A 12,548-nucleotide genomic window follows, 5' to 3' on the forward strand; every position below is an offset into this window, starting at 1 on the left:
TAATAAACGAATGTTATCAGGAATGCTATCTTATCGCGAACACTCCCTACTTTGGTTTCGCTTCAAAGAACTATTATCAAGTGGCACGATAGCAACATATCTAGCACACACGGTTTTAATGTTGCGGCATATTCCATCGCATATTGCTATTCGTAGAAGTGAGGTTAGTTGCTCATTCGCCTCGTTCTGATACCACCTATCTTGCGAAACCAAACTATATGGAGCTGAAATCAGATGCCCCTGGCGGGGGCTTGATTGCTATTTGTTTTTTGTTTGTTAATCAAGTTGTTTCATGAGCAGAATTTTTACTTTTGCAAAGCGCCTAAAGATTGCGGTACGATAAAAAAATGATTCGGATGTGCTTTAGGGGCAATAAAACAGAAACACCGCACCCTGAATGTATGATTGTGTTCGTTTATTTTAAAGCTTTTTATTTGTGTCATGATAAATGTAGCTAAGTGGAAATCAACAGCATAACGTCTGAATAACTCTAGTGGGTTTTGCTTCTCACTAACAATTTACCAGAGGGTTTTTGGCGTTCGTCTGACGAAGCCGGTGCTCACGTGTGTGCACTTAGTGGGTGTGTTGAGGCAAAGAACTGGAGTAACAGCGTGGTGTTATGAAGTCATCGCACGTGGTGCCTTAAAACCAGGGTGTTCCAAGAATGGAGGCGACGCTTCGATTGAGATTGAATTAGATAAACTGGATTTTTCATTTGCACTATCTACTTTACAGTGTACGTACACGTTCACGAGGAATAGAAGAGGATTTCGCAAATAGCTACGGTACGCATATCATATGTGAATGTGTATAACTGGATCGTTGGGCTACTGAGTTGCCCGCACTCTCGTCTTGATTTGTATATGAAATGTTTGATAGAGCTCTGATAACGATGGATAATATATGTCACGAATGTGCCGTTCTGTTGCATTTCGTTTTGATTAAGCTCTAGTTGACGTTTAAACAGCAACTGGGAACAAAAACAAAAAAATCGTTGGTCCTTAGGAACAAACGAACGAGAGCTTCCGGTGAAATAACGCCTACAACACTAGCTGTTAGAGAAGTAGCCGTAATTACACCTGAAACTATCTGCTCACAGGGTGCTCCTGTGCGTTCGTCTGTTCTCCGTTCGCTTTTCAACCCTGCCTGCGAGCCTATGATGTGCTTGGTTTCTATCCACTACCGGATGAACAAATCCTTTCCGAAGGGCTTTCGTTGCATAAAACACGGTTAATAAATTTATAAATATTTATAGTAATATGTATAAATATGTGTAAATATCTATATTTGTATGTGCCATTTCCTGCTACGCCTATTCTTCCTCAACTAGTACGCTACGTTTGAGTTTGGTGTCGCATGGACGAAATTCGAACCAGACCCGGCCCGGGGAGGATTCACTCCACCGAGCGCACTCTGCGCTTCCGGTGCCGGCATTTTGTCGAGTATTCGTGCTTGAACGTTGTGCTTTGAGACTAGAATCACTGTGACGCAAAAACTCATAACATACGGAACGGAACGAAAGCATGCTTGGTTCTTAACGATTGCTGGTGGTTTTGGTTGCGTATTTTGGTATCAACTTGCTTGATTATGTATCGATTACATCGTGGTCCGCTTATGCGCCGAGCATCTTCTTTACCGTGTAGCCCGGCACGGCGTAGAAGAACAACAGCAACAGGATGGCGATGCCGATTATGATCAACCCCTTGATGATCTTCCACTTGTAGTTGTGCCAGACAATGTACCGCACCGACTTGAGAGGATTGAGGAACCACATGAACGAAGCGTCTGGTCGGCTGTGGAAGACAAATGAACGCAATTGAACACCCTGTTTCCTGGAATACCTGCAAAAGTTCCTTTACTTCGGTTTTTCGAGCGGATCCGGCTCGTTGCGACCAAATCCTGCTGGGTTCTTCTCCGCCTCCTCCTTGGTTAACAGATGAATCTCCGCCTCCACCTTGCCGGTGAGCTCCATCTCGTCGTTCTCCTTCTTGATGAAGAATGGCCACCAGCCACGAACGCGCTTCTGTTTGAAAATGTTCACCGTCGGTACGTTGTCCGTACGCAGCATGTCAAGCGTGCAGAGCTTGGAGGACTTCGCCCCACGCGGGAAACGGTTAAGGTTGAGCGAGATGGCGCCCAGAAAGTCATCGGCCGAGAAGTGATCTGCATCCCAAACTTGCAACTCCAACCGGGCCGGTATCTTCACCTCTGTCTCGTCCCAGCTGAACAGTGATTCCTTGCGCGACAGCACTATCCTCTCTTCAGCAGCAAGATACTCAAAGGGGTAGATAAAGCGCCAGTTGAAGTTACCCTCACCGGTCAGCGAGCGGTAGTGTATATCCGTTGCCTGCATGTCCTGAGGCCCTTTCAACCATCTGGCGAGTAAAGCGGAAGCAAACTGACTTCTGAAGTAAAGGTTCCCCTCACGTGCGCTAATTCGAAACGTACCCTTTCACGTAGATGTCCGACATCTTCTCCCCGGTGAAAAAGGCGTCATCCTCCAGTACCACATCGTCCGTGTTCCAGATGACGACGCGCAGCTCGTATGATTTGGGCTTACGAGGGGAGATGTCTACTGGTGGTCCCGGTAGAGGCATATCCATCGGGAACATGTCCACCCACATCTCAAGCTTACCCTGCTCAATGCCCGGTTTATCGCTACTGTACAACGACCGTGCTTCGATGTGCTCAGGAACGATCTGTGGGAATGGAATCGATGAAGCTGTTGGTACACAGCATACTACTCGAGGTAGCCTACCTTACAACCAACACGTGGCATCTCCTCCCATCGATGTAGCACGGCCAACGCAAGATGCTCGTCTCGGTACTTGATGGACGCTGGACTAGACCACGTCTGGATTTCCTCACTCGTAAACAGAAAGCAACACCGACCGATGGTTACACGGTCCTGCAAGTACTGTGGTGCCTCCAGCTTGTTCTCCTTGCACAGCTTTGACAGAATTTGGGTCGGCTTCATAGGATCCCGCCAGATGTTGTACCCGGAGCTGACAAAAGGCATTCAAACGTGTGTCAAATAGAAGAGGGCTTCCTCGCTGGTGAGGCGATATACTTACTCCTCATAACGTGCAGAGATACCGCACATCGCTCGATGTCTACTGTAGAATCGATTTTCCAAATCGATCTTCGTCTCGCCAATGAGATCGTCCGAACCAACCAAATCCCAATCGAAGATCTGCACCGTCAGCATCGAATCCTGCGGGAAGGTCGCTTCGATTTCGAAGCACTTTCCAAACACTGGGTTAAGCTGCTTGCTGACGTAGTTGTCCTTATCGGAGATACGTTTGCTGCCGAGCTGTAGCACTACGTATGGATCTGCCTTGCCGTTTAGATCCATTGGGTGTAAATCGGTCGCTTTGACAACGTACACGCGTACAAGAACATGGATCGGGTCATTGAGCGGTAAGGTTGGTGCGAATGCCGGCTCCATGCCCTTCTCAATCGGCAGCCGGTATACCTTTATCGCACCCTTGAAGAATCCCACGATTCGCGTTTCATCTTCCGTGCTGTCACCTGTCTTCTTACCACGGTATAACGGGAATGAGTGCAGCCACTCCTTGAATTGACCATACTCGTACACCGATTCCAGCTCACTTGGGTAAATCTGACAGGTGGCAACGCGTGGGTTTGACGACTTCTTAGGTGTTGCCTTGGGGCTAAGCTTTGACACGAGCCGGGACGTCTTAACACCGAGCTTCTTACCACCATCTGCAGATCCACCAGCCTCCCCAGATCCCATACCGATCCCTCCAACACCGGTTCCGGTTCCACCAGCGCCAGAGCTCTTGGCTGACTCGATCAACCGTTCGTACGAGAGGAAGTACTTCGTCCACCAGTCCTTGCTTGATCCGTCATCATCATCACCATCATCTCCACCACCCCCATCCTGACCATCGAACGTACCCTGCGATTCTAGCGGCTTGCGCTTGTTACGCTTACCTCGACCTGTACCAGCCGCTTTTGCAACACAAGCCGCTCCATAAAGCGTCAGGTTGTCTCCAGACCACGACTCTCCAGGCATACCGGTGTCTGGTAGCACGTTACCCACAGCGTCGGTGCGTCGCCTCGACAACACCAACTGCCCGTCCTGGTTGTAACGCTTCGGATCATCCTTAGGTGGTGGTCGATGCATGTAACGATGAATGGAGGTGATCTGGTGCGTACCCACCAGCGTGTAACGTCCAAACGAACGACAATCCACGGCACGGATCGTGATTGGAGGTGCGTATCGTTCCTCAATCGGCAGATCAAGATCAAAGAACTTGAGCATGCTAGCGAAGTTGGGGTTCTTCTTCGCATTCTGCACAATGCTCGAGTTTAGGATGCGCCCTGAGCACTCGATGTCGATGCGGGGCTTGTCAACTGTCATGAAGTGGACGCGCTTTAGATCACGCAATCCCCAGAATAGTACCTCGATGCGGAATCGCGCCAGGTTTGGGCGTACCTCCTGCGGCACCGGCAGGATAGCGAGAGTTGGCTGTGGTGTATGCTCACTTCCACCCGCACTCGCTACATACTTCGGATCTGACAGCCGTGGGACGTCTTCTGAGCCGTGCTCGAGCATCTCGAAGGCAGCTAGTAATTCACCTGCCCCATCCAGTCCACGGGTGATCTCGAACCACTCCAGCACAGGAGTAGTATAATGGTGCTCGCGAAGTTTCACCCGAGGTCGTGCGATCGCCCGACCAATGAAGTCTGACTTTCCGACTTTGTCCTGATCGTAGACGTCAATCACGATCGTTGGAGGGTCACGTCGGATCTCGTCCTTCGAGCCATACACGGTAATCTCATCAAACACGAGCAGCTCGTCCCAGGTCGGGCTGAGCGTTTCCTCAATCACCTGCGTCGTCTTAGCGTATTCCGTCACGTAGACAGTCGCGTATGGGTCACTGAGACCTGACGCATCCGAACCGATCAAGGACCTCGCCTGGTAGATGTGCGCCCTCAGCTGGAATACATGCCGCTCAACGTAGTGCACCGTTGTCGGAGCCGGAACACTGACCTTTTCTGCGTGCTTTAGCTCATGCAACAGTTCGTAGCCCTTCGGTAGACCTGCGTAGAAGAAGCGCTTGTGCTTAAGCGTTCCCAACCACAGATATATCGAGAGTTTCGCTCTGACGTGCCATCCGGCGGGACCTTCTGCCTGCCGACCTGGCAGTTTCAAGAACACCGTCTGGACTTTGCCACAGTGCACGCCCGTCTCCTCTTCGATGGTGGAGTACAGCAGGTCTCGTGCATCCAACCGGTGATAAGCGACACGCTTCCCATTCGCGATCATCCACACAAACACGTCAGGCAGAGCATGTTGAGGATCGTCGACCAAGAAACGCAACCGTGTCAAGTAGCTGTGGGCTGTACGATAACGCTCCCGCATGGAGCTCTTGGTGACTAGCGCTCGCAGATTGCGTGACATGTTGCCTATAGATTCAAGCTCACGCTGACACAGCTTCAACCGTTCTTTGTCGAGCTTCGTCTTGCCGGTACCGGGTCCTACTAGAGCACCTTTCGTGATGGTGACGTATTTGTTGCAACTGGAAGCTACCTCTTCCAGGACCCCACGTAGCTTCACCTCAGCTGTTGGGTCTTCGTCTTCTAGCAGTAGGTTTGTTTCTGCCAGACCCACCTCCAAACGTTCGCTGATCTTCGCTATCATGTTGCTGTTATACATACGGCGACGGAGGTCCGGAAACCAGGCGCGTACGTCCATGCACGGCTTGTAGTCCCAGTACGGCAGGTAGAAGTGATTTTTATCGTGTGAGATTGGCTTACATGCACTGGTTGTACTGTTGTAAGCGGTAGTATCAATTGATACTGACACATTGGATGAAATGACAAAAAGCAGTGTGCTGAATATTAGCAAATCGATTACGGAGTTTGAGACTTACCTGGATCGTCATCGTCGTCCATGTTGTTGGTTGCGCTCTCATTATGTCCGTCAAGTGAGTTGCCCGCATTGCCCATACTAAGCTCAAAATAAACCGATCTGTCACACACCTTCTTGTCCAGCATTGACGCTTCCAGCACAGTCGCGTAAAGGAAGAATCCGTCTGTCTTGCAATATGACGACTCACAAATGGGTAGCGTTGGTTCAACCTCAACTAAAAGCACAGCAGACCCGTAGGAGTTTGAGCTTATACTTCGGTACTCTTAACGCCAGTACACCTACCGTTCTTGTCAGTGAATAACTCGACATTGTCGGTGATTTCCGTACGGATGGCAACGAGCAACCGTGCACGATAGCTGACTCCCTCACCGAGCCCGGTGTTGAGGTTTGAATGCTGATCGAGTAGATTGTAGTCACGTGTCGACCCGTACAGGTGCACGAACGACGGCCCATACGTTGGCAGGAAGCCCTTTTCACCGTCATTGGAGATTTGCTTGAGGTCGATGTAGTGCGTACCGATGATCGACGGCTTCATCGGGTCGGCATCTCGCAGCTGGATCTTGATGCGCTGGCAGAGCGGTGGGAACATCTCCGTAAAGACGAGCTGCTCATTCCAGACCGGATTGTACGAGGCCTTCTTCACGTTCGTCTTGCCCTTTAAGACGATATCGCTCGATAATCACGAAATTCTTTCGACACACATTCCTCGCGTTCCTGTATACTTACCGTCAGTCCTGCAAAAGACACCTGCACGTACGGGTTGACTAAATCTTTCGTTTCACCCGTGAATGCTCGTTTGACGTTCGCCATGATTGAGGAGTTCATGCGAGGTAGACCATCAGCACGGTATACCTTCACGATGAACTTCGCCCGTTGACGTTCGATCGGCACCCCATCAGGAAGTAGTAGATTCCTGAGAAAACAGAAGAGCAATACGAGGAGATCATCATCAGACGTCACCTTCCGTCCTATAGCAATCCATGCAACGTACGCCTCGATGTCATCCGGATCCTTCTCTGACTTTGGAGGCACCTTCACCGTGTCTCCTTTACCGATGATGCCAACGTCACACTTGAGGTAACCCTTCGGACCTGCCGCAAAGTCCTCCGGATCTGAGAGTAGCGCCCACTTGTGGTAGAACTGATGATCTGGCGAGCAGGGCAAAAAAGCGTATTAGCATGGGCACCACGGAGGGTGAGATATCACCACAAAAACCATGACAAAACAACGTTCATTTCGGGAATAGGAGCAAAGGTACAACTCAAACGAACACCAAAAGCAAACCAAAACAGGACCATCAGGTGTGCCGGAAGCAAGCCGGTGCAAGCTAACGGAGCAGCTGGTGAGGGAACGCAACTAAAGTCACAAGCAGAGGAAAGCCATAAGGGTGGGTTCAATGAAGGATGGCGGTAGACGAAAGCACACGAACTGGACAACTGAATGCAAAACTGAGTGTCTTTTTGTTTGTTTGTTTTTTTTTACAGATATGAATTAAAAGGTAACTACCGGGCGCATCGTAGACTGTTTTGAGATCGATTTTGAACGAGCCCACCACCGTTCCGGAGCGCATAAACTTGCGAGAATGTATGACCTGTTAACAGGCAAGCGAATGAGTTGAGAGGTGAGTTAGGTAGGCGGGCCCTTCAGCGTCGGATTTTGGAGTGGCAACAGTTCGCTTGAATCCTCGAATCCGTCGGCGAGAAACGTTGGCTCGGGTGAGCTTCCGTTTTTGCGGGCTTGGGATTCGAGTAGTCAAGGACCTGCCAGCGGATAGCGCGCAGTACTCGTCCAAGCGCTACTTCAACCCCATTTGCAGGGAAGCCATTTACAGTGCGTACGGGCGTGTTGCTGAACGTGAGGTCAGCCTGGGAGCGTCTAAAGGCGTTCGGCAACCCGGGCGGGGATGTCAAACTATTTCGATCGACTAGCAAAAAAATGAAAAAAAAAAAACGAGAGCTACTTTCCGGTGTTCATCACTGACCGGAAACGCGCGTACTAAGCTCTGGAAATTTTCATTAACAATCTTCGTGCTTATGATAAAACTTAACCCTCAATTTACACCCTCTTCAAATAAACAATGCCAATAAACTTAAAACATTTGCAAAGAAAAAGTACCTTAATCGGCTTTAAGAGTCATGTTCTCATTAGAGACCGATTAGTAGGTCTCGAATTAGTTGGACATCCCATCGCATTATCCCTAGTTTACAGATTAGTTACATTTCTTGATAGCGGCATACTTACTGAGAGCGTTATGATCTTGTCAAACAGCATTACCGGTGGCATGTGGAAGTCGAAGACAAAGTACTGTGAACAATTCATTCGCCACCGCCACGAGAACGCGCAAACAAGAAAGAAAAGAGCGAGAAGAAGGGGAAGTTTAAGGCTCAACCGGTGAATGAAAGGCTCCACTTGAAGTATCCGTCATGGCCGTCGGAAATTGCGGCGGAAAGCGCATCACTCACCTCGTTATAGTACGGACAGTTGGTGCTCTCCTTGACGCTGGTGTACTTCTTCTGATCACCGACCTGGATGCAAACGACCGGATCCATATTAAGCCCCGGCAGCTGGCGGGCCTCGATGACGGTTACGCACACCTGAAAGTCCTGCGACTTGAGATGGTCGTTTCCTTTCGCCAGGCTTTTGATTCTGAAACGGAACGGCACCTGGGTTAGCCTTGCATGACCCTTGCAGCGCATCCAGGGAGTCCTTCCACCGTCAAAAGCAGTACAACATTATTATCATTTGCACCGTTTTGTATCGGATGGCGCCTTTTTTCCTTCATTGTCACTAGCCACGCTCGGATAACGCTGAAAGCGCGCGCTCCAATCTCAGGCGCTCGAGAAACGAGGCCCGGTGCGTTCCGAGAAAGAGAAAGAAAAACCTAGCTGCTCCTCGACAAGACAAAGACCGGATGATGCGGAACGCTGGGAGGAGTGGGTGGGTGGGAGGAAAAAGAAGGAAAAATGTGGAAACGAAAGAAAGCAAACACGCCCCACGAGGCGGACGCGATGGAGCCAACGATATTATCTGCCCACTTGGGTCGACACAAATAATTGAATAGGTCCATTACGGAGCCTGGGATTAAGCTGGCTTTCGCGTTGAGCCTGCCGAGGTCGTCGCGCAGATGGTGGAAGGATTCGACTCGTAATGGATTAATTGGGGCGACACCGCCGTACGGCAACAGGCAACACTTACTTCTTGAGCTTCTCATTAGCGGTCACATCCTCGCCGTCACTGGACGCGTTCGAGTGCGTACTGCATGTCTGTGAGACTGTCTCGCCTCTTCCCGGGTGTGGTGGACTGTCAGGAGCTCGCTCTAGCTCTCCTTCGCCAGCTGACCGTCCCATCGTCTCCGTTCCATCCGTAGAATCTGTGGGCTGAACTCTGGCGTAATCCGGCTCGCCGATGAGAGATTTACCTTCGTCCTCTGTACTACTGGCGGTGCTCTCACGCGACGACTGACGTGATCGTCCTAAACGCATGAAGTTGCGAACAGTGCGCAATGTCACCTTCTTATCCGCAAGTGAGCGTGTTGGTCGGGTCGACGCCTCATTGTCAGAAGACGCGTGATCAGGTGGTGCGTTAGGTGGTTTAGCTGGTGCTGCTCGTTCACCAAGTCCAGCAGAACCTGACGACATGACGCGTTTGATGAGGTTTGGCTTCCGCTCACCGGTGGTTTCTTTGGGACGTCCTGAGCGACCTCGTCCGGTGGAGGAGGATCCTCCTGGGTCTGCCGGTTGGCGACCCTGTGTTAGGCTCTTCTCGAGGTTGGCGATGTTCTGCTCGATGTTCAGCAGCATCTGTTGGTCGTCGTCAATGCTCGACTGCTGGTGGAGTGAGTGGACAACGCGCGGTGAATAGAAGTTGCCTGACTCATCCTCCGGACTCTGGTAGTACACATCGAAGCTGACGAATGCCTGTGGGAAGAAGGCTAGCTTAGCTAATATAGAAAGATTCTAGTCATATGAAACTGTATGGCAACACTGCTTTAAACTCCAAATTATGCATACTTTGAGTTGCCTAAAAATGGTCGTTGAATGACTTCTTTCTACAAGAACTTAGCTTGAAGAAAGTGAATATGTAATAAATATTAGTTATATGTAACTGTAATGTTGATGTAATACTACATCAAACTCTAAATTATCCATGCTTTAAGTAGCCTCAAAAAGCAAGTAAAATGAATTATAAAGTAAAATCAACAACCTAGCTTGAAGAAATTGTGAGTAATTGAAAATTCAATATTCAACAATTTCTACATGTCTCTAACTTATATGAAACTGTATGCAAATACTGCTTCAAACTTCAAATTATTCATGCTTTGAGTTATCCCAAATGGACGTTGAATGATTTCTCTCTACAAGAACTTAGCTTTGAAGAATATGTTAATAAATGAAAATTTAAAATTCAACAATTTCTCCCCATCAACGAAGAAGCCTTTGAAGCTCATGAACCAACAATCGATGATGGAGCTTTCTCATGTGTTGCTTCTACTAAAATGCCCCCCCCCAAACCTGGATCAACACCTCATAAATAGGAGACGTAAGTGCTACTTTTATCTTATCTCACGTCAACACGACTCCACCCACCAAAGCTGTCAAAACACGACTATGTCTATTGGCTATAGATATATCTTACGTCTATTGGCTTGCTCGATAGGTCCACCAGCCGGTCCTCTATCCTCAGCCGACCTTCGTGGATGAGTGCTGCGGGGGGAGGGGAAGATGAAAAAGAAAAAGGTGAAACGTCCGAACACCCGGACGCCCGTAATTAGTATTAAATTACAGCCAACACTCGGACTGCCGCCGGATGCGCCGGCATCTACGGTTCTGCTCCGGAAGCCCTCAAACGCACGGTGGCGCGCGTCCGGAACGAACCAGGCGCGGACGAATAGGCAAATTGAATTTACCTTGCGCTAGCATGACGAATCGTCCGATGATTTTGGTGCTGCTGGTGATGCTGCCCCGGTTGCCGGTCCCGCCGGAACCACTCGACCCACCGAGGCCGGTCTTGAGCAGGATCTTGGTAGTTTGCTGCCGCAGCTCGACCGTGATCGTCTCCGACTCGTCCGCAGCCCGTGCCAGCGGCCAGATGAAGCTCTACCGGTTGCGTTGGAGCAAGGACGATGGTAAGATTAAATGAACGGTTCGCTAGCGCCCATATTGCCCGAGCTGGGGCGTAAAATGATAATTTTCTTTAGCGAGCCCGTAATGGAGGGTGAGTTGACGGAACCAAAAAAAAAAGGCAGATGAAAGACGGCCGCTCTAATTACGAAACGTCAACTGCAGCCCGAACACGATGGGACGCACGAGATGGGGATGCTTTTAAAAGGACGGCAAGCGTGGGGACACCAAAACCTACCAGGAAGGCCGTCGGGACGTAAAGAACCCGAACCTGAGCAGGAGATTCTGGGGAGAACAACGGTAACGTGCCATGGCAGCGTGACCAAACACGGTAGGCATGCAAATAAAAGGGCACACCGATAATTTATCACCCTCCGAAGCAAAGCGGCCCATGGATCTTGCTCAAGTTTTGTGCCAAAAACTTCCCAGGACCTAATAATGCAACGGTCACGTCAATTTTTGGGGTCGACCCGGCGTTACGAAAGTTACGGTCGTAAACGGAAACGGACAGGCAAATTGGAGTTGCCCAAGCTCCGTTGGGGATTCGTCTCACTGGGCCGCCATTTGCCGTTCCGGTTCCCCTAAAGCCCCGAGTTCGTTTAATCGCTTTCGACGTCATTAGCTGGCGAGACTCTAGTAGGGGTGTGTGTAGGCGGAGATAAGACACCGCCCCTAGCGATACTTGCCTGATTGACTTCGACGAGCTCGGAGCCGCAGTTCAGCTCGGTGGTCGTATGGGCAACACCTACACGGGGTAGAAGAGCGGACGTGCAATAATCGATCATTTAATGGCCGCTAGCGATAAGTCTCTCTCCCAGGCAGCCGTGGGCGAAACCGAAACGCCACTAGATGTCACCCTCCTGAGGTCGAGTCATCGAGTTGTCGCAACTTTTCCCGCGAAACCCCTCGACCCGGGTGTCTCGGGAGCCTGGGGAAGTCGCTCAAACTTGGGACGACCTTTGGCTCAAGCGTCCTCCCAACACGAGCAACCTCGGGAAGAAACCCTGGACGAGGTGCGAGCTCCACTCTGACCCGACCTCAAGACCTCGGAACCTCAGGACGTTGTGTTAGCTTCCCAGTGACTTACCTCGAAACTCGACCCGCCCGAGCAGGTTCGCCTTCGACTTCGGCAGCTGGAACTTGTTAATGCGCACCGTTAGCGACATCTTGGTGATGGGGTTTTTTTTGTTGTTCTTGAACGCGCTAGGTAGCTCAGTAATCTCTGGATGCGCTGTGTCGGACGTCTGCTGCTGCTAACGTCCTGTGGGCTTCCCGAGCGCGTTGAATGAAGTCCTGCTCCCAGGAACCAGCTCTAATTGCCCATGGTGGGGTTGATGGTGGATTGGTTGATATGTCGGTGAAGCGGCGGCGTCTGACGTTCAGTTAAAGCTGCACGCATCCTGATTAGACACCCAACCCAGCTGGTGGAGATTGCCTCAGAATTGCGGTAACGAATTCGTGCGACCCTCCAGCTAGAGTGATTCGCTTCCTTGCGAGTTCTTCACCGCGTGCAAGCGAACTCAGCC

The 12,548-nt window shown here is 50.3% G+C and overlaps 1 protein-coding gene across 1 annotated transcript; it reads right to left on the reverse strand.

Moving 5' to 3' along the window:
* Positions 1-427: 427 nt before the first annotated feature.
* Positions 428-12,239, reverse strand: LOC128728286 (otoferlin-like). The gene is made up of 17 exons (XM_053821906.1): positions 12,110-12,239; positions 11,709-11,767; positions 10,809-10,998; positions 10,538-10,605; positions 9,098-9,819; positions 8,365-8,548; positions 8,144-8,206; positions 7,409-7,493; positions 6,894-7,050; positions 6,629-6,815; positions 6,185-6,557; positions 5,904-6,116; positions 3,075-5,829; positions 2,759-3,005; positions 2,449-2,699; positions 1,860-2,375; positions 428-1,793 (listed from the first exon to the last, which is right to left on the reverse strand). The coding sequence occupies exons 1-17, from the start codon at positions 12,186-12,188 to the stop codon at positions 1,613-1,615; spliced, it is 6,330 nt and encodes a 2,109-aa protein (XP_053677881.1). The 5' UTR covers positions 12,189-12,239; the 3' UTR covers positions 428-1,612.
* Between the last annotated feature and the right edge of the window lie 309 nt (positions 12,240-12,548).

Source organism: Anopheles nili, chromosome X (genome assembly GCF_943737925.1).
Source record: "Anopheles nili chromosome X, idAnoNiliSN_F5_01, whole genome shotgun sequence".
In the NCBI taxonomy this organism is placed as follows: domain Eukaryota; kingdom Metazoa; phylum Arthropoda; class Insecta; order Diptera; family Culicidae; genus Anopheles; species Anopheles nili.

What these genes read in the sequence shown, in the direction of transcription:
- LOC128728286 (XM_053821906.1), bottom strand. Translation starts at nt 12,188, where the DNA reads ATGTCGCTAACGGTGCGCATTAACAAGTTCCAGCTGCCGAAGTCGAAG. An exon ending in GTTATTCACTGACAAGAACG is followed by an intron (nt 6,117 to 6,184) that starts GTAGGTGTACTG and finishes CTGTGCTTTTAG; the next exon opens with TTGAGGTTGAACCAACGCTA. An exon ending in ATCTCTGCACGTTATGAGGA is followed by an intron (nt 3,006 to 3,074) that starts GTAAGTATATCG and finishes GCCTTTTGTCAG; the next exon opens with CTCCGGGTACAACATCTGGC.